Genomic DNA, 19,930 nt, shown 5'->3' with positions numbered 1-19,930 from the left:
CGCAAACAAATGTACTAAACTTCCATTCAAACGACAGCTGCAAATTAAAAATAAAGGAAGACCCCATGCCTAAGTTGAATATAGGCTATAACAATCAGCTTTACTAAACGGCCAAACGATCAGCTTTTAACACAGACTTTTAAAAGAATGGAAGGATCGTTTTTTGCTTCAAGTAATAGGCTAAAACTTATATCTATATTGTCTTGGTGTCTGTGTTGTTTTCTATAAAAATTCATATAAGTGACCAAAAAAGCCATTTTAAAGTAGATAAAAATCCCACCGCTAAAATTTTGTTTGCCTCCTCTATTTTAAAACCCACCAGCCGCCACTGGAATGCCTTTATTAACTCACTGGAGCCGTATGGATTACTTTTATGATGGATGGATGTACTTTGTTGGGCTTCAAAATCCAAGGTACCATTCACTCCCATTATAAATCTGGGAAGAGCCAGGATATTTTTAATATAACTCTGATTGTGTTCTGCTGAAAGAAGTAAGTCATAAACACCTAGGATGGCTTGAGGGGGAGTAAATTATAAGATAATTTTCATTTTTCATTTCCCATGATTGCTTTAATGGGAAATGTTAGCAAAATATTAACATATATTGGGTTAGGATTATTTATGGTGTTTTTGTCCTTCAGCAGGGAAAGAAAGTAGTAGGACAGCCATTTTCTCTGGGTCTTTTACCATTGAAAATAGAAAGTTTTAACCAGTGTCTAATGAAATCTCTCAATCTTCACAGGAACGGTCTTCCCAGGCTTATCTTTCAAGTCTAAGGACGGCTATGCCAGAGTGAACGCGTCTTTCCCGTCACTGTCCGCGGTGAGCGTTTGCGTGCGTGTGCAGTGGGACCCGCGGCACGAGAACGTGTCCACGGTGTTCTCGTATGCCGCGCGCGTTTCATTCAACGAGTTCCAGCTGCGCGGACAGATCGACGAGTCCAAGCGAAACCACGCCGAAAGAAAGGTCCGCCTAGCGCTTCTCATTCAAGGACAACATCACCCGTATAAAGCCGAGCTGCCCATTGACGAAGACTGGCACCATGTTTGCGTCACGTGGCGCTCAAACGATGGATTTTGGGCGATTTATGTGGACGGTAGAACGGGAGATTCTGGGCAAGGGAAGGCACGAGAAAAGGCGAATGATATATATGGAGATGGGATATTTATATTAGGGCAAGACCAGGATACCTTTGGTGGAACTTTTACGGAGCCGTTTTTTGGAAACTTGACTGACCTGAACATTTGGGATGTAGCTCTGGAGCTAAAACAGGTGCAGGCGCTGAACACCTGCTCAGAGCTGACCAATCACAGAGCTTTATTCACATGGCGGGACTGGAGCCTCATCACTGTCCATCACTCCGTCCAGAATGTGTCTGCAGCACTCAACTGTCCAGGTTAGCTTTGTTTATTATTATTATAATAGCACACTTTAACATGCACTAGTATAATCGAAATATATATAATATGTAAATATACACTACCAGTCAAAAGTTTTGGATCGGTAAGGTTTTTAATGTTTTAAAATAAGTCTCTTATGCTCACTATGACTGCATTTATTTGATTAAAAAGAAAAAAAAGAAGAAAACAGTAATATTGTGAAATATTATTACAATTTAAAACAGCTGTTTTCTATGTGAATATATAGTAAAGTGTAATCACTCCGTCCAGAATGTGTCTGCCACAATTAGCTTAGTTTATTATTATAATCATATACTTTAACATGCACTATTGTAATCTAAATATAGGCCTATATTATTTATTTATTTATATTTTATATTTATATTTAAGTACAAAAATGAAGAAAAATAAGGTCTGCACAGACTGACAAGAAACGTTTGTAATCATTTAAATTATTTTTAGAGTGGAGACCTTTTTTGCATTTTTGTACTGATATAAAAGTCTTAGCACTTAATGTTTTGATTTTTATATTTAATACGTTACTTTAATATTTAAAATATACTTATTGTTGTTAAATATTTTGCCTAATAAAACATATTTTTTTCACTATATATTTAATTCATTACTAAGTGTCCATTGTAGCTTTAAATCTCAACTTTGAATTATATTTGTTATATATTTTGAACAATTATAATTTTTTGTTAAATATCAGAAGATCTATGTGGGATCTGTAAATAAATATTTGCCTACTATAATTAGGCGCCAAGCACGGAAGGGGCAATTTTCTGCCAATTTTTAATTTTCAGTAAAACATAAATTTCCGAACTACTCCTATAGGCCGTTGCTCCGATTTTCACGAAAATTGAACCAGATCATCTTCAGACCATGCTCACAAAAATATTATAGGATTGAAGTTGATTTGTCAAACCGTTAGTGAATAATATGCAAATGAATTTGATGAAGAGCAAGCCAAAATGACTGTGAGGCTATATCTCTGCAATGCTTTAACCAAAGTTGATGTGTTTTATTACGTACTTCCGCTCAATTTTCATTTCCCTTCAGTACTGGGGTACTAGTCTGGGATTGTGCTGTAGACTTTGGTTTTCTCCGATACATTTTTTACCAGGGCCAATCAGCGAACAGAGGGATTGGCGGGGTTTTATATATACACACACACATATAAATATAGTTTTATTATAGTTTTTTGTTAAATATGCAAGATCCAAGTATAGGACAACTATATATATAATTATTATTATTATAATTTAGTGTTTGTTTCAGCTGATGAATTGTAGTTTGTAAGTTTCTGTTTATCTGTGGTGGATATAATTATTTCCGCAGGGTCCCTGAAGACGGCACAGAGACGGGACGAGGAATGTGAGGTTTTTAATGGCCGGTCTGACGGTCAGCCTCAGTACAGTTCTGCCGTCTGCACACACACATTCCCTTTCATCTGCAGAAGCACCAAAGGTGTGTGTGAAAAGGTTGCTGTAGCTGATTTAAGTCTGAATGTATTGAAGTGTTGTGCTCGGCCTGACAGCTCTATATAATATTCTGAATGTTTTGATCCAATCTTACCTCTGACCTGTAATGCTGCCTGAATCATAATCATAATCATACACTGTTTGTTCAGAGCAGAACTGAGCGACTGAGTCTGGTTTCTCACAAGGTTTTTTTCTCCATTCTGTCACTGATGGAGTTTTGGTTTCTGTCACTGTCACCTTTTTTCGCCGTTGGCTTTTGGCTTGCTTAGTTGGGGACATTTAATTTAATATTCAACAATATTATTGAGCTGAGCTGGACGATGACATCCCGGTTTTCTCCAGAGTGCCTATACATATAAATTAACTAAATTAATAACTTTTTTACAACAAAAATGAAACATCACTGAGCTTACTTAAACTGGACTATGGCACTATTTTCTTCTGGAAACAACACCTTTGTTGCATTATTTTCCTGTTATGTCTGTAAAGCTGCTTTGGGACAATCTGTATTGTAAAAAGCGCCATATAAATAAAGCTGACTTGACTTGACTCTCTGACCCACAGAACATTATCTGAAGATGAAGGAACTGAGAGAATCTCTAAGGTCCAACCCAAGCCACTTCATGCAGGATCTCCTGCAGTTCGGGATGGTACAGAGTCGAGTGCTTTCTCAGCATGAGTATCTTACACACAGTATCTGTCATTACAAATAACCAAAAACAGCTGCAGCAATAAAAGTAAAACTAGTAATAATAATCAGGGGTGTAACAATATATCGTGACACAATATAACGCAATGCAAAAATGCAACAATATGTATTGTGTATAGTTCACCCAAAATTAAAATTACTATGTGAGAAAAAATTCAAGTTTTCAGAGTTTTAGTGTCAGCGCTACATTAAACTACTATATATAATGTTATATAATGTTGAATAATGTATAATAATGCAATGGGGGAATATTTGTGTGTCCTGATAATACCAAATGTCTGATGTTACCAGTAAATAGTGGCCAACATTATTTTAAATATATCTAGTCAGTGACAGAGCGCAAGTATATTCGTCTAAAATAATTCAGTTTTTTCATCTTCAGAATCATGAATATGGTTATTCTGGTGTCTCTATTGTCCTGTGTGTTGGGTTTCCAGCACCAAGTCCAAGCCTGTTCATTTACACACATAATGTAATATCAAATTTAGCATTTTAATCAACCTTTTATCATATGTCTTAGAGTATCGCAATAATATCGTATCGTGAGTTCAGTATCGTGTTATGTATCGAATCGTGGCAAGAGGGTATCGTTACACTCCTAATAGTAATGTAAGAACTAAATTAAGAAAATATAAAGCCCATCTAGCTCGTGTCTTGTCCCGTTTCTCTCAGACTGCAGACGATGTGTTCTCTGATACTGTGGATGGGCAGAGCTGGTCTTCGGTGTCCCGTCTGCTAAACGCTTCTGAGCGAGCGGTTCTGAAGGAGCATAAACCTCTGGAGGACAGAGATATGGTTTCTCTGATGCATGTTCTCTCTCGGGCCGCTGATCTTCCCAGCACAGCAAACCAGAGCCGGCGAGATGCTGAGAGACTCGGCCAGAGCTTCATCACCATCGCAGATTCACTCCTCAGCCAAGAGGAGGCCAGCAAATGGCACAGCATCAAAGAGGTGACTGAAGTCCGTACCACTTTCAAGAAACTGCTGAAGACGCATCTTTTTCGGCAGCACTTGATCCAGTAATACTAACACTTTCTCTTCTCTTCTATTCTATTCTATTTTTATTAAAAAAAAACTACATTGCATTGCATTAGATTAAACTGAGAGAGGTTATAGCACTCACATATTGTTGTCCTACTGCTAGTTTAACTGCTTCTATTGTTCTCATGTGTAAGTCGCTTTGGATAAAAGCGACTGCTAAATGAATAAATGTAAATGTAAATGAAGCACCATCTCAATCTCAATCATAAGTTATGACAACATTGCATAAAATACTGAGTATTTTTGTCTAATTTCCGCGATTATGGAAAAAATCATAATACCGTAAATCATAAATACGATTATTTTGGTCAGTATTGAAATCACGATTATGTAACACGATTATTTCACATGACTTTGGGAATGTGTTGCATTTATTAAAAAGACACCTTTCAACCATTCTTAAAAAAGCGAAATTTGAACATTTATTGTACTTTAACTACTAAAATAAATAATATAACAGATAATACTTCAATAAGTATTTTAATAATTCTCGCTGGTCCACCAGTTATAATTCCCTCACAAACATTGATTCACTTTAGCATGTACAGTAGATTGTATGAGTAGCCTAAATTAATCCACAGATTATAAAATCAAATCAATAACTTTAAAACTTTCTCCAAGACGCAATTTCACAAACCGCGTGAGTGTTCAGCGGTGCCGCGTCTTCTCTCTCTCGTCTCTCAGCTCAAAATGTGTTGGACAAGGCAAGCGTCGAAACTACACACTCGTGTTTAGTGAGTCGGGACATGACGGAATTGTCACTTGCACAATCGGGCCAGCATTGCATCATAACTAAAGTTAATCATTTTCACTTCTTTTTAAGTCTTATCAGTTTAAACATTGAAGCTGAGAGAGTTTAAGGCTTCGGGAGGGGCGGATGTGCGCGTGTGTGTGTCATTCAGAACTCAAGACAAAATAAGAGTGTTCTTGCAAAACAGAACGTCGATTGTACTATTTTGGTGATCGTTGGGAGCCGAAATCGAAATCGAAATTCAATTAATTGCACAGCGCTAATTTCCAGTCCAAATTTCTAAATATTCTTAAATCAAGATGCATTTACTAGATGAGTAAAATGACATAAGATATAAATCAAAATTAAGTGAGTTGATGCTTAAAAAAAGCAAAATAATCTGCAAATGCTGTAAGAAAAATAATCTTAATTCAAACAGAAACAAGATTATTTTTTCTTACTCCATTGGCAGATAATTTTCCTTGTTTTAAGCCAAAACTCTCTTCATTTTTATTTTACAAGACTTAATATCTTATGTCACTTTACCACTTTAGAAGATTTTGCAGTGTATGTTTTTACATTGTTGTAACTCCTCAAAATAAGTTAAGCAATTTTCAACTCTTTTTATACGTTATACAAGATAAAACTCATTTTTTTAAGTCAGTTTAATGTAATTTAAGTTGAAATTACTTTTCAAGTACAATGAAATTGATGTTTAAGGCAGCACATTTTTTTTAAATTGACTGCCGCTTTCAGACACGATTATCTTCACCTTTTTATTGTTTATTTGAGGCCGTTTCAATGGCGTTATTTTAATGACAAATGTCGAGAGCGCATCTAAGTAATGCGTCACTACAAATCTCTCAGCTCGCTGGCTGATTTACTTTACTCTCGCACAAAACTCAAATATACAGTGTCATGGCTCTTCTGCTCTCGCTCAGATATAACGTGTGCGCGCTCAAACTCAAACTCTCTACTTGCTCTTTCTCTAGAATGCTCTTCTCTCCTGGATGTAATGTTGCCAGAAGCTTTCAACCACCAGACGTTCACGATTGACTGACAAAATAACACTGTGGAGCCTACCTTTAAATTGTTAAAAATTAAAGATTCGCCTTTATTTCATGAGATAGCAGTTTGAAGCTGATTTTAGTCAGCCAGTTCTTAGGTTAATGTTTTTTTTAATAATTATTTTTGAGAAAAGTGCTTATTGTAAATAGCTAGCCTATTCATTGATTAGTAAATGGCACAGCATGAAAGAGACGACTGAAGTGACCCGAAGAATAATAAAGAATAACTCATTTGTGTTTAGGCGTGTAAATCGGACAGTTCATCACGATATGATAAGATATCGATTCTTTCAGCCAACGATACGATATTACCTCAAAACAATTCATGGCTATATCGATTGATTTATCGATATTTAGATATTATGTGCGAAGTTTACACAACCAGTTACATTTTTATTAACTCACAAATGCAACCAAAAGATATAACATGAACGTTTAATTAGCTTGAAAATTCCACACACACTCCCAATTGGGACATTTATTGTTCATAAGTTTATACATGTTGCACTTGTAATGTCATGTTATCAGGATTATGAAACATTAACTTGGAATTACTTGTTAGTTTTTGCCACATTCCACTGATTTTTACCTGTTTCTTATAATTCAGTAATGTCATTCATAAATGCACTACTGTTCAAAAGATTGATTATTGATAAATTTATAAAAAGTGACCGTAAGGTCATTTAAAATAAATCCTGTTCTTTTAAAAAATATATATCTTGAAAAATGTATCACAGTTTCCACACAAATATGAAGCCGCACAACTGTTTTCAAAATTGATAATAATAATCATATATTGTTTCTTGATAATCAAATCATCATATTATAGTGATTTCTGAAGGATCATGTGACACTGAAGACTGGAGTAATGATGCTGAAAATACAGCTTTGATCACAGGAATAAATTACGTTTTACTATCACACAGAAAACAGATATTTTAAATAATACAAATATTTCACAATATTACTGTTTTTATTGTATTTCTGATCAAATAAATGCATCCTTGGTGTTTGAAATTTTGTTTAAAAATCTTACCGACCTAAAACTTCTGAAAAGTAGTCTGATACTTAATGATTCAGTAATTAATGCATATTAAAATGTAAAAACAGTCAAAAATTAGTTTCACAATTAAGCAATATCACAAAGAGCAAGAGGCCGTTCCTCTGATATCATCACTACAGTGTGATGTTGCGTTTATATTTGGTTTATTATTTTTATTATTTGGTTATTTCCAGGTTATTTACTTTGCCATCAAAAGGAGTTTTAAAGGAAACCTTGATAAATCTGTGATGTACAGTCAAACCAAAATTTCAACATTTCTCACATGAGCAGTTTATTCGTATATATATATATATATATATATATATATATATATATATATATATATATATATATATATATATATATATATATTACATATATTAAAATGGTAATAAAATATGACAAGATCTCTATCACATCAGTTGATATTTGACTGGTTTTGTCCGTCCTTCTGTTAGACTCTCACACATGAATTATGTTGAATATCTGTCAGCTGTTAAATTTAACTACACAATTAGATAATACCAGTTTAGCTCAAACAATCACCAAGCAATGCTTCATGTTGTTCAGTCTGTGTGTAAAAAGGTGCATTAGCAATTAAAGAAAAAACACTTCAGAAAAACATGATCAGCTCAAAGTGTCCCAATCATTTTTTGGACCCAAATTTTTATAAATTTTAGTCACTGTATGAAGAATATTTGGGTATATGTCACAGTTTACTTTATTTTGCTATCCTCACTTAACTATAGTGTCCTGAACCCACTAGTAAAAAAAATATCAAAAATGATATCTGGTGTCTGAATAAAGTTTGGTTTGAATAATTGTAGGTAGTGAAGGGGCCGATGGCTGTCGTCCAGACTGTAGACCGAATGCTGAGCAACCTGAACTCTCTGCTGATGGACGACACAGACAGCGTGCAGATACACAGCCACAATATCAGTGAGTTACACACACACACACACACACACACACACACACTGAGAGAGAGCAAACGAGAGCACTGCGACTGCAAGACATGCTTTTCTTACTTTGTATTTTTGTCTTGTATCCAGTCCAAATATCTAAAGATTCTATAAATCAAGAAGCATTAATTTGATAAATAAAATTACATAAGAAATTATATCTTGTTTAAAAAAAAAAATCTAAATCAAAATTAGAATAAGAAAAAAAACTTTGATACAAATGGAAAACAAGATTATTTTTCTTACCCCATTGGCAGATCATTTAGCTTGTTTTAAGCAAAAACTCACTTCATTTTTATTTGTTTATATCAAAAAACAAGACATATTTTTTGCAGTGAGCCACTGATACACACAGCGATCTCCAGCCAGAAACTGCTTCTGTGTTTCAGAGCTGCAGGTCCAACAGCTTCTGTCTGACGCTTCTCTCGTTCCTGCGTTCTGTGGGTCGGATGTGGGCAATCGAGACTGCATCTCTGTCTCCGCTAAAAACATCAAGGAACTACATAACAATGGTAGGGATGATTAAGTCAAGTCAAGTCAGCTTTATTTATACAGCGCTTTTTACAATACAGAGTGCTTCAAAGCGGCTTTACAGAGATAACAGGAAAATAATGCAACAAAGTTTGTTTCTAGAAGAAAACAGTTTCATAGTCCAGCTTAAGTAAGTTCAGTGATGGTTCATTTTTGTTGTAAAAAAGTTATTAATTTATTTCATTTATACATATATATATATAGCCGCTCTGGAGAAAACCGTGATGTCATCGTCCAGCTCAGTTCAGTTCTCATATAATGGTGTCAATGCAGGCAGATCAATAATATTGTTGAATATTAAATGAAATGTCCCCAACTAAGCAAGCCAAAAGCCATGATTAAAACCATGTTTGATAGGCGATGAAGTTTCATGATTTACAGTGAACCTTTCACAGTGTTCTTCCCTTGTTTTATATTTGTTTAGACTTCAGAAAGGTGACTTTATTGAACACATGGTACAGCTCTGTGAAGTGTCTCTCAGAGAGAGAGGAAAACATTAGCCTTTCTCCCATAGTCAGTGATGGATCGCACAGGTAAGCCAAGCTCAGTGGAAAATTACGCCTGTCAAACGATTAAATGTTTAATATTTTCTTACAAATTAACTTGCACTACGTGATAGTAATGGACCCTTTTCCCAGAATGTGATCATGCATTTCCACAGGTATTAATAGGATTGGTTATCATTTGAATTTTAATGATTCTGATTCTGCTTATCGATTCCTAATAAACTTTTAAAAAAATAACTTAGAAATCTTTTACATTTATTCTAAAGGTCCTTGCACAGAGTCCGAAATTCTCGTCCCAAATCTTCACACGCCATTTAAAAATAAATACGACCTCACGGTACGTCAATCACGTTTACACACTGCCCACGAAACTTTCGTCCGGCATAAAAAAATTTAGATCAGGTTTTGATCCTTAGCAAGCATTTTGAGAGTTTTTTGACGATTGAGAGCCACCGAATGACAAATACGAAAAAAACGCATACGAAAATTTCGGACTTTCGTACCTTAAGTTTTATTGCAAAACGTTTCTTTGAAGCTGAATACCATGAAAACAAATTAACAGAGGAACTTTTGCCTATGATTTAATAATACCACAGCAAAAACAACTAGCCTAACTAAAATAAATATACTTATATTATTAAAGACAAGGAAACACTCAGCAATTAAAAAAGAACAAATAAACAATCACACAAAAAAAATACAACTGAGCAGTGATTATTTTATAAATACTTTTATTGATAATTTATAAATAAAATATACATTACAAATATAGTATCAATATTCCGTCAAGAACAGCGTTAATTTTCTCTTTGTCTTTTGTTGTTGATTAACGCTATTATAGAGACAGCAGCAGGAATATTAGGCTACTGTCTCTTTAAAAGCTCATGGATCCAATATACTGATGCGTGTGTGTGTGTGTGTGTGTGTGTGTGTGTGTGTGTGTGTGTGTGTGTGTGTGTGTGTGTGTGTGTGTGTGTGTGTGTGTGTGTGTGTGTGTGTGTGTGTTTTACGGTTTACATTCAGTTAAGTTCAGTATCACTGATCAGAGAGGCGGCTTTATGTGAGCGCACTTTGGATGTGAAAAATGAAAAAAGAAAATGGCGTGCGAGTCTTCTTGCACTAGAATGGTTTAAAATCACACTAAAATCACTTTTTCTTTGATCTCATTTTCACTGGATGTACAGCACAGAAAACAGCGTGCGAGTCGTCTTGCTCTTGATGGGGTTAAAGTCATTTTAAAATGCACGTAAAGGAATCGATAAGGGGAAATGAAATTGAAATTTTATAACAAGTATCCGATTCTTGACCTCAACTATTTGATTTTCGACTCCCAACCCTAGATTGTAAATCATAGATAGTTTTTTTTTACTTATTAATTTTTTTGTTTGTTCATAACAATATACTTCACTGTAAAAAAAACATTTGTTTCAACTTCAAAAAGTAAGTATTTGTGCTGCCTTAAATTTATTTAAGTTTAGTCAACTCAAATATCCAAGTTGTCACTTAGTACAGCTTCACATTTCAAGTTGACTAAACTTCACATTTTAAGGCAGCACAAACACTCACTTTTTCAAGTTGAAACTTTTTTTTTACAGTGTTGGTGTTTTATTACCTTGGCATTAAATGAAAGAAAACTAGTTGTGTGAGTGTCTCTAGTTGTGTGAGTGTCTAGTGAGTGACAGCTAATGTGACAAATTTCTTTCTTCTGACCAACGTAATTAATCTCTTTTTTTCTTTTACACTTTATTTCTATGGTCCACTTTAGACATTCTATAAGTAACTTTGCAACTACATGTCAACTAACTGTCATTAGAGTATTTTTTTGTAATTTAGTGTTTTTATTTATTTTGATAAGGTTGACAATATTTTGCAATATAAGAAAGAAAACTTATACAACTACTAATTCCCCTCTAACCACACCCCCCACCCCATTGCACTTCGGGACATTGAGCAGTATCCGAATAACAAGGGATAAATTAAAATTCATCCGGAGAGAGACAAATAAAATAACGTTAATGATAACTCCCATACGCAGCTGCAGATTAAGTAGCCAAAAATTTCTTGACTGTAGATATCCAGTTCTTCCACATCCAAAAAGTCCCTCTCATTAGAGTATTAATAGACTTTTAGGTACAGGTTAGGAGAATAAGTTGACATGTAGTTGCAAAGTTACTTATAGTCTGTTGGGAGCATCAAAATAAAGCAGATATTAAGTGGAGAGTCTACTAATAATACTCTAATAAATTGGGAAGTCGTAAAAACACTATCATGGATCTTTGCTTTTGGGGCAAATGGGAAGGTAAAAATTATATTTGTTGTAGTTTTCTGTTCATGACTTTAGAAGTTTCTTCTTATGTGATGTGAAAAGGGTCCATACTTCAAACTTAAATGTGGGTCAGACATACAGTAATCATAAAGAGAATCGTTGTTACTTCCTGTATCAGTAATTCCCACATGCTGGTTTTGTCAGATGGCTGATGTTGATGTGTGGTTGTGCATCAGGTATGTGGGAACCGTCTTGGGCTCATCGGTGATCTCCAGTTCAGTGCTGGCCGACGGACAGCCGGTCAGCGTGGCCATACACTTCACACTCCAGCACAGGGTTCAGGTATGGGGAATAACAGGTGTCCGCTTGTAGGCAAGAAATATAATGGCAAATGTTTTTGAAACAAAAAACCTTGTTGAATTGCACTAATTGAAAAAAAATATGCATTGCATTAACCGTGCTTGCATTTTAATGCACTGCATTTTTATGGGCTGTAATTCAACATGCTTGTATATTTATGCTGTGAATATTTCAATCCAAAATATTTGACACACATTTTCATTATTAAAAATTCAATAATCCATAATGTACCTTTCAGATTTCACTTGCAAAATATTCTTTCCGTTTAAAAATACAACCCATAATATTTGACAGGCAATTTTTCGGTCCATTTATTTCACTTCCACAAATTCAGTGGTTCAAATTCGACAGAAAATTCAACATTTCAGATATAATTGCAGGAATAGCAGTAGATTACCGATTAATAATCTCCGTCAGTTAGTCCAGCTCACCAGAAGACCGGAGCAACGGTTCATTCATTTCATTCACAAAAACAGATTTACAGAAATGGAGCAAGCGGTAAGAGTATTTGGTGATTGTCAGAGAATATATGCAGAAAAGATGATAAAGACACAAAAGCTGTGTTTGTGTTTAATGCAATGCATTTTTTTTTTATTGGTGCAATTCAACAAGCTTTTTTGTTTCAAAATCACGTTGGACATTATTTTTCTTCCATAGTTTTAGTGTGTTAGCATATTTTCAGAAACTATTAACTCATTTCTGAAATTAGCTTTGCCTACACTCATAAAGATATTGTTATAATGGGTCTAAATATTTGGAATAGCGTTGAAAAATTATGTTATTACAGACTTTCAGAGTTATAGGAATATAAGATTTTGCTGAATGTTAAAGCATCTCTTTTGCATACAATGTAGACTCTAGAGGCGTTAAAGCAAAGGTGCCTTAACAGTGCTCAATATCACTCGATAGCCTTGTGTGAGAAACTACCAGTCAAAAGTTTAGGGGTCAGTAAGATTTTTATGGTTGCACTTTTTATTGTTACAGTGTAATTACTGTATAGATTTAAGTACTGAGTAATATGAAATAAGTATGTACTTACTATTAGGGTTTGGTTTAGGGTTATTTGCATGTAATTATGCACAATTTATAGTTATTACCTCAGTACGTAATACAGTACATGTGACAGGCGAGAGGGACAATGAGATGTCACTGATTTTTAAAAAAAAATTGAAAGAAGTCTCATTTGAAAAAAATAGTATTGTGAACTATTATTACATTTTAAAATAACTGTTTTCTATGTGAATATTTTGTAAAGTGTAATTTATTCCTGTGATCAAAGCTGAATTTTCAGCATCATTACTCCAGTCTTTAGTGTCACATGATCCTTCAGAAATCATTATAATATGATGATCTGATGCTCAAGAAACATTTATGATTATTATCAATGCTGAAAACCGTTTTTGCTGCTTCATGATTTTGTGGAAACTATGATACTTTTTATTTTACAGGATTCTTTGATTAATAGAACGTTCAAAGAACAGCATTTATTTAAAATAGAATCTTTTGTAACACAGAAATGTCTTTACTGTCACTTTTGATCCATTTAATGTGTTCTTGCTGAATAAAAGGATTAATTTCTTTAAAAAAAACAGTGAACTGAACTGTTTAAAATGAATCTCTCTTTAGCAGGATTGAATGAAGTGTGTGTGTGTGTGTGTGTGTGTGTGTGTGTGTGTGTGTGTGTGTGTGTGTGTGTGTGTGTGTGTGTGTGTGTGTGTGTGTGTGTGTGTGTGTGTGTGTGTGTGTGTGTGTTTGTCAGTGGTTAAAGTGGGATTTAGTAGGTATGGGAACCCTCAAACTTTGTGTAGGCGCAACAACGGAAAATGACTCACCGTGGGACAACATATTGAGTATCGTGGTATAGCAATACTTTTTGGGACAAGAGTGTCACTGTGGCACCACATATCACAATACTTATTTACTTGATATTTTAATGGTTTTATTTTGGTCCATCAACACTGATATGATGACGATACTATGTTAAAATTGCTGAACATGAACATGAAAATTTTGATTTCTCTGACCTACATATGTGCAATTTAAGACTTTTGAAGGCCAAAAATGGATAATAAATAGCTTTAAAACCATGTCAGTGTGCATTAGATTATTTGTCAATACCTGCTCTCTCATCTTAAATCTTTATTTTTCTCTCAGTCTCCTCATCCTGCCGTATTTCTTCCCCTCATAAAGCTGAACTTTTCCTGATAGTCTTTTCATTTTCGTCTGTGTCAGTGAAGAAAGTAAACATAGGCTCAACTGATGAGTTTTATGAATCATTTTCTTAAATAAGTTAATTTACTCAAGGCTATCAGATCAGCATTGCCAACAGGAACCTTCTACAAGCTTTTGAATTTGAAAAGTAATTTTAAATAATACAAATTATAGGCTACGTTTAACGCAGTTGGTGGAATTGGCAGACGTTCCCTCATGCATGCGTTGTGGAAATGCGTCAAAGCGTTCTCAGGTATAAATATGCAGCATTAATGCACGGTGATTTTGAACGAATATTTAATGTCGATAAGGGTTACATAATATTAAAACTAATCCTGCTATTGATATATTTGTAAGACTACCGACCTTATAGAACAGTGGCAAGGGAAAGCAATGTCCGTCGAAATATCGAGCATTAAACTAACTTTACCGCGCTCGACCGCCGTGAGTGCATTTCACGCATTTATAATCACTCGCGTTCAGCGGGGAGGAAGGGAGGTTGATCTCGGGACCAGCGAGATTCGTTGAGATTAATGAATCTATTTGTTTAATAATTTATCTGAGGTGCCGGAACACAGTTCCGGACCGTTCCGGCCCACTTTAACCCCTGTGTGTGTGTGTGTGTCTTTTTTTACTCTTTAGAACAGTACATTGAGATTGATCCCTATCTGTGCATTTTGGGATTTTGACCTGATGTAAGTGCTTTTCATTTATTTACGTTTATCAGATTATGACTGGCCTGATGTTGTTGTTAGTAACTGCTGAGATGTTGTTGTGTCTTGACGCCTCAGGTTAGAGAGGGGAGGCTGGTCAACAAAGGGCTGCGCCGTTATTTCCTCCCAGAATAATTTCACTTCTTGTTACTGTAACCACACTACCAACTTCGCCTTGCTGTTGCAGATCTACGAGGTTCAGGTGAGGAGGTTTCAGCGCTGATAGATGAAGCAATCTTTCAGACTCATAAATGGACTAGATACTCATTTCCACCAAGGAAGAAAATTGCACATTCATATTTTAAAGTTCTGAGAAAAAAGTCAGAACTGCAAGATGTAAACTCGTAATTGTGACTTTTTTTCCCCGCAGTTGCAAGTTTATATCCCTCAATTCTTACTGTATTTCTCAGAATGTGTGTGTTTGTGTGTGTGTGTGTGTGTGTGCAATTGAGAGTTATAAACGTGCAATTCGGAGGAAAACGTCAGAATTGTGAGATAAAAAGTATCAGTTACCTTTTTTTAAAATCTTTTATTCCTCGAATTTGACCAAGAATGAATTACTTTGCTTTAAAAAAAATTGCATTATGTATTTGCAGAGAAAAAGAAAGTGTTAAATTAAGTTCAGACTTTTGGGATTTTTAAAACTCAACTTAAGACGTATTTTTTTTTAGACTAGCTAAAGCTTACTGATTTTTTTTTTTTGAATTATTTTAATTATTTGTTTTATGTTTTGTTTATCTTTGAGAAGCTGCTTTTAAAGGCGCATATATATAAAATAAAATATTAATAATTATTATTATTATTATTAAAAGAGCCAATAATATAGAGTGAAATCATATATAGTCAAAATAATATAGTGAAACCAGAAAAAAATCGGATATTCATTAATTTCATAGTAAATGTTAATAACTTATACACACTGTGTAATTATGTGTAACAGTTTTAGGAGTAATTCATTTTTTTACAACTCTTTCCATGCCAAACATGGAATTCTCCGCGTTTTCACTGTAATACGCTAGGGGGCGCTATTACACATGTTCTGAAAGAGTACAGAATCTCCAGATCAAAACACATGCAAAGAAGCAGAAACAAGCGATCTCATATGTAATCATTCATGCATATGTAAAATAACACGATCATAAAACATTACACAGAATGTTACTGAATGAAATGTCGACCCAGGACGAGCTTTAGGACTGTGAAGCTTTGGGAGTGTTGATGGACTCGATCTACTGCATCTGTGTTTTGATCATCATCATTCTGAATCCCATCTGGAAGTAGTAGCTTTTTTTATTAAACTTGCCCACATTCAATTGTTGATTTAAAAAAAATAATGCAGAAAGTTTTTTTTTAAAGCAGAGAGTCTGTTCTTTCTTTTGATATATTTCATGCAATTTTTGCGAAAATTATCAAAAATGCTGGCAGTTGCTGGCAACCTTTTTTTTTCTTTTCTCTTAAACACTGACGGGGAAAGAGTTATGAAGTTCAGTCAGTCCATTTTAATTTTGCTTTCTTATGCACTTATGATGCACTTTCTTCACGTGTGTGTGTGTGTGTGTGTGTGTGTGTGTGTGTGTGTGTGTGTGTGTGTGTGTGTGTGTGTGTGTGTTTGCGTGCAACGTGTGTGTGTGTCTGTGTGCGTGTTGGTGTGTGTGTGTGCGTGTCTGTGTGTGCTTGTCTTTGTGTGTGCGTGTCTGTGTGTGTGTGTGTGTGTGTGTGTGCGTGTCTGTATGTGTGTGCGTGTCTGTGTGCGTGCGTGTGTCTGTGTGCGTGTGGGTGTGTGCGTGCGTGTCTGTGTGGGTACGTGTGTCTGTGTGTGTGCGCGTGTCTGTGTGTGTGTGCGTGTCTGTATTTGTGTGCGTGTGGGTCTGTGTGCGTGTGGGTCTGTGTGTGTGTGTGTATGTGTGCATGTGGGTCTGTGTGTGCGTGCGTGTCTGTGTGTGTGCGCGTGTCTGTGTGTGTGTGCGTGTGTCTCTGTGTGTGCGTGTCTCTGTGTGTGCGTGTCTCTGTGTGCTTGTGTGTCTGTGTGTGTGTGTGTATGTGTCTGTGTGCGTGCGTGTCTGTGTGTGTGCGCGTGTCTGTGTGTGTGTGCGTGTCTGTATTTGTGTGCGTGTGGGTCTGTGTGCGTATGGGTCTGTGTGTGTGTGTGTGTGTGTGTGTGCGTGTGTGTGTGTGCGTGTCTGTGTGCGTGCGTGTGTCTGTGTGCGTGTGCGTGTGTCTCTGTGTGCTTGTGTGTCTCTGTGTGCTTGTGTGTGTGTGTTGTAGAGAAGTGTTGAACATGAGACGGCTCTGCAGATCCTCAGTTTGATTGGCTCTGGTGTGTCTCTCTGTGGTCTCCTCTTCACACTCATTCTCTTTGTGGCTGTTGGGTGAGTTTTTTTTATAGATGTTCAATTGTATAATGATTACACAAAACAATAACCATGCAACTTTTCTCTCCCACGTGCAGCGTCTCACAGATGGTATTATGTGTTGCTCTCTGTCTCTCTCTAGCGTTCCCAAGTCAGATCGGACTACGGTGCACAAAAACCTGATCGTGGCTCTGACTGTCGCTCAGTTACTCCTGATCTTCAGCGACTGGGCTGCGGGAAACCAGGTCTGCCTTCTATATCTGTGTAACACATTCACATTTATACCTCTCCATGTGGCACAACACTTCATATACTCAAACAGGCTACAGAATGGTTTGCTCACCAACACCATCAGATACAAAACGTATTTGTGTCCAAAATTTATCATTGAAAATTACAAAAAATGATTTTAGGATGATTGGATGATTTAAACTGATCCTACTGAATTATCACTACCATCAGACAGAAAATCAGGTTGAGATTTTATAGTGTTGATAAATTAACCATATTTTGCACATCAAATGTATGAAATTCAGCATTGTGTTTTTTGCCTGCTTTAATTGGAGGAAATTATTTTAAATACATTTTTTTTTATCATGAATGTGACCTAGAAGATCACTTAGTCTGAAATTATATATAAAGAAAACCATAAACAATAAAAGTCCATGTGAGTTTGCTGAACTAACAGCAGGTAAAACATGGAAAGAGGACCTGAGGGATGCAGACTTTGATATTGCTTGATTTTTTAAAATGTTTTCATAAATATCTGAAGATTTTGATAAAAAGTAGCGAAACAGCTGTGAGATTAAGACGGTGTTTTCTTCAGTGAAAAATCACATGCATAAATTACCAATCCAAACTCTGGCATTATTTTTTCTGTTAAGAAATTAATACTTTTTTATTCTGCAAGAATGCTTTAAATTGCTCAAAACTGATTGTATTGTGATCGTGTATAAACGTTGCACAAAGGATTTATATTTCAAATAAATACTGTCCTTTTGAACTTTCTATTCATCAAAGAACAAAATGTATCACAGTTTCCACAAAAATCTGAAGCAGCACAACTGTTTTCAACATTGATAATAATCAGAAATGTTTAAATCAGCCAATCAGAATGATTTCTGAAGGATCATGTGACTGAAGACTGGAGTAATGATGCTCTAAAATCCAGCTTTGATCACAGGAATAAATAACATTTTACAAAATATTCACATAGAAAACAGATATTTTAAATTGCAATAATAGTTTTGTCATATTATTTTTATTTTTATTATATAAACCCGGACTTCTTTCATTTAAAAAACATTTTAAAAATCTCACCAACACCGATCTTTTGAATGGTAGTGTACCTATATTTATATTTGTGATGAACTACAGTTTTTAACATGGGTGTCGGAACCACTGTAAATGTGTGGGACAAGACCCACGCACTTTTTAAGACCAATGATACTGGACCCACTCACTTTTACCGACTCTAATTCAGCGCATATGTCTGTTCACTTTTCAGAGCGCCGTCAGTCAAATCCATTCCACTTGAGAAAAGCCCTTATAAATTAAACTCCATTTCTCCTGAATCATTATATTTCTCAACGAGCCGCAACTGACGAAAATAGCCGCCCGTTGTCCCTTCCAGTCAAATAATAATAATAATAATAAAACCTTTATTTAACCAGGTAAGCACATTGAGAACACTTTCTCATTTACAATGGCGACCTGGCCAAAAAAGCGTCGAGGTAAAAAAACATTAGTTCCCTTTCAGTCGAGAACGTCAGACGTAGTCGACGGTCGACTGAATTGGGAGATCGCTAGAGAGCCTGTCTTCTTCGAGTACTATTGAACGAGCCAATGTAATTGGCGTGCGTGATTCGCATCACACACTCCGCCCCCGCGGCGCGGGTATAAATACGGAAGTGGATGCACGCACTAGTTGCCTTTCGCTTCGGAGCCGATCGTTTGATGTCTCTGAGAGTGCTGTTGTCTACAACGAGCGAGTGTGTCGGTGTTCTTCAGGAAGACTCTCCCAGTGCTGGTGTTCTACAGCGCGAGTGCAGCGGTGATCGCGAGCTTTGAGCTCTCAGCTGCTGTTTTAACAGCAACAAATTTCTAAATGTTTGTGTGTGTTGATGGCTGGTTAGAGGGCGGAAAAGTGAGTGCTTCACTGTTTCAGTTCTCTGTTCAGTGTTGCCGCGGTCATTCCCCTGTGTGCTCCGACACTGGTGACGGTCCTATTTTCTGAAAGAGCAACACGGGTGCGTTTGCGTCTTTTTCAAGATGTCACCACTGGAGCCTCCTGTGTTGTCTGCTGGTCCATCTGTAATGGGTGGGCCAGCGGTTTCACTCGGGGCTCCCCTGGAGGACAGGACGCCGATTGCAGCATCGGAGGGTGAGCTGACTTCTAGAGATGATGACTCGGCTGCATTGTCTCCCTCCGGGAGTTCAATGTTGCCCGAGCCGGATCCAGAATTATCAGCTATGCTGAAACGGGCCGCCGAGGCTGCCGGGCTCGAGTGGAACCTCCACCGTGTCCCGTTCAGTCTCGGTTGGAATCTGGAGTTT

The 19,930-nt window shown here is 36.2% G+C and overlaps 1 protein-coding gene across 8 annotated transcripts in view; it reads left to right on the top strand.

Moving 5' to 3' along the window:
* The window catches only part of adgrd2 (adhesion G protein-coupled receptor D2), a 56,495-nt gene that overhangs the window by 12,922 nt on the left and 23,643 nt on the right, over nucleotides 1-19,930 (top strand). For all 8 annotated transcript variants that reach the window (XM_077224957.1, XM_077224956.1, XM_077224955.1 and 5 more), the window contains 12 exons: nucleotides 744-1,397; nucleotides 2,743-2,871; nucleotides 3,450-3,535; nucleotides 4,267-4,545; nucleotides 8,302-8,413; nucleotides 8,826-8,948; nucleotides 9,392-9,500; nucleotides 11,976-12,081; nucleotides 14,953-15,005; nucleotides 15,102-15,225; nucleotides 17,289-17,392; nucleotides 17,517-17,619. In XM_077224957.1, coding sequence (XP_077081072.1) covers nucleotides 744-1,397; nucleotides 2,743-2,871; nucleotides 3,450-3,535; nucleotides 4,267-4,545; nucleotides 8,302-8,413; nucleotides 8,826-8,948; nucleotides 9,392-9,500; nucleotides 11,976-12,081; nucleotides 14,953-15,005; nucleotides 15,102-15,225; nucleotides 17,289-17,392; nucleotides 17,517-17,619 — 1,982 coding nt within the window. The remainder of the gene's footprint in view (nucleotides 1-743; nucleotides 1,398-2,742; nucleotides 2,872-3,449; nucleotides 3,536-4,266; nucleotides 4,546-8,301; nucleotides 8,414-8,825; nucleotides 8,949-9,391; nucleotides 9,501-11,975; nucleotides 12,082-14,952; nucleotides 15,006-15,101; nucleotides 15,226-17,288; nucleotides 17,393-17,516; nucleotides 17,620-19,930) is intronic.

This window comes from Siphateles boraxobius, unplaced genomic scaffold, assembly GCF_051911475.1.
Source record: "Siphateles boraxobius isolate OS27281-9 unplaced genomic scaffold, OSU_SipBor_1 95, whole genome shotgun sequence".
NCBI classification, from domain to species: domain Eukaryota; kingdom Metazoa; phylum Chordata; class Actinopteri; order Cypriniformes; family Leuciscidae; genus Siphateles; species Siphateles boraxobius.
The sequence above is the reverse complement of the archived record's forward strand: the minus strand, read 5'-3'. Positions and strand labels throughout refer to the sequence as shown.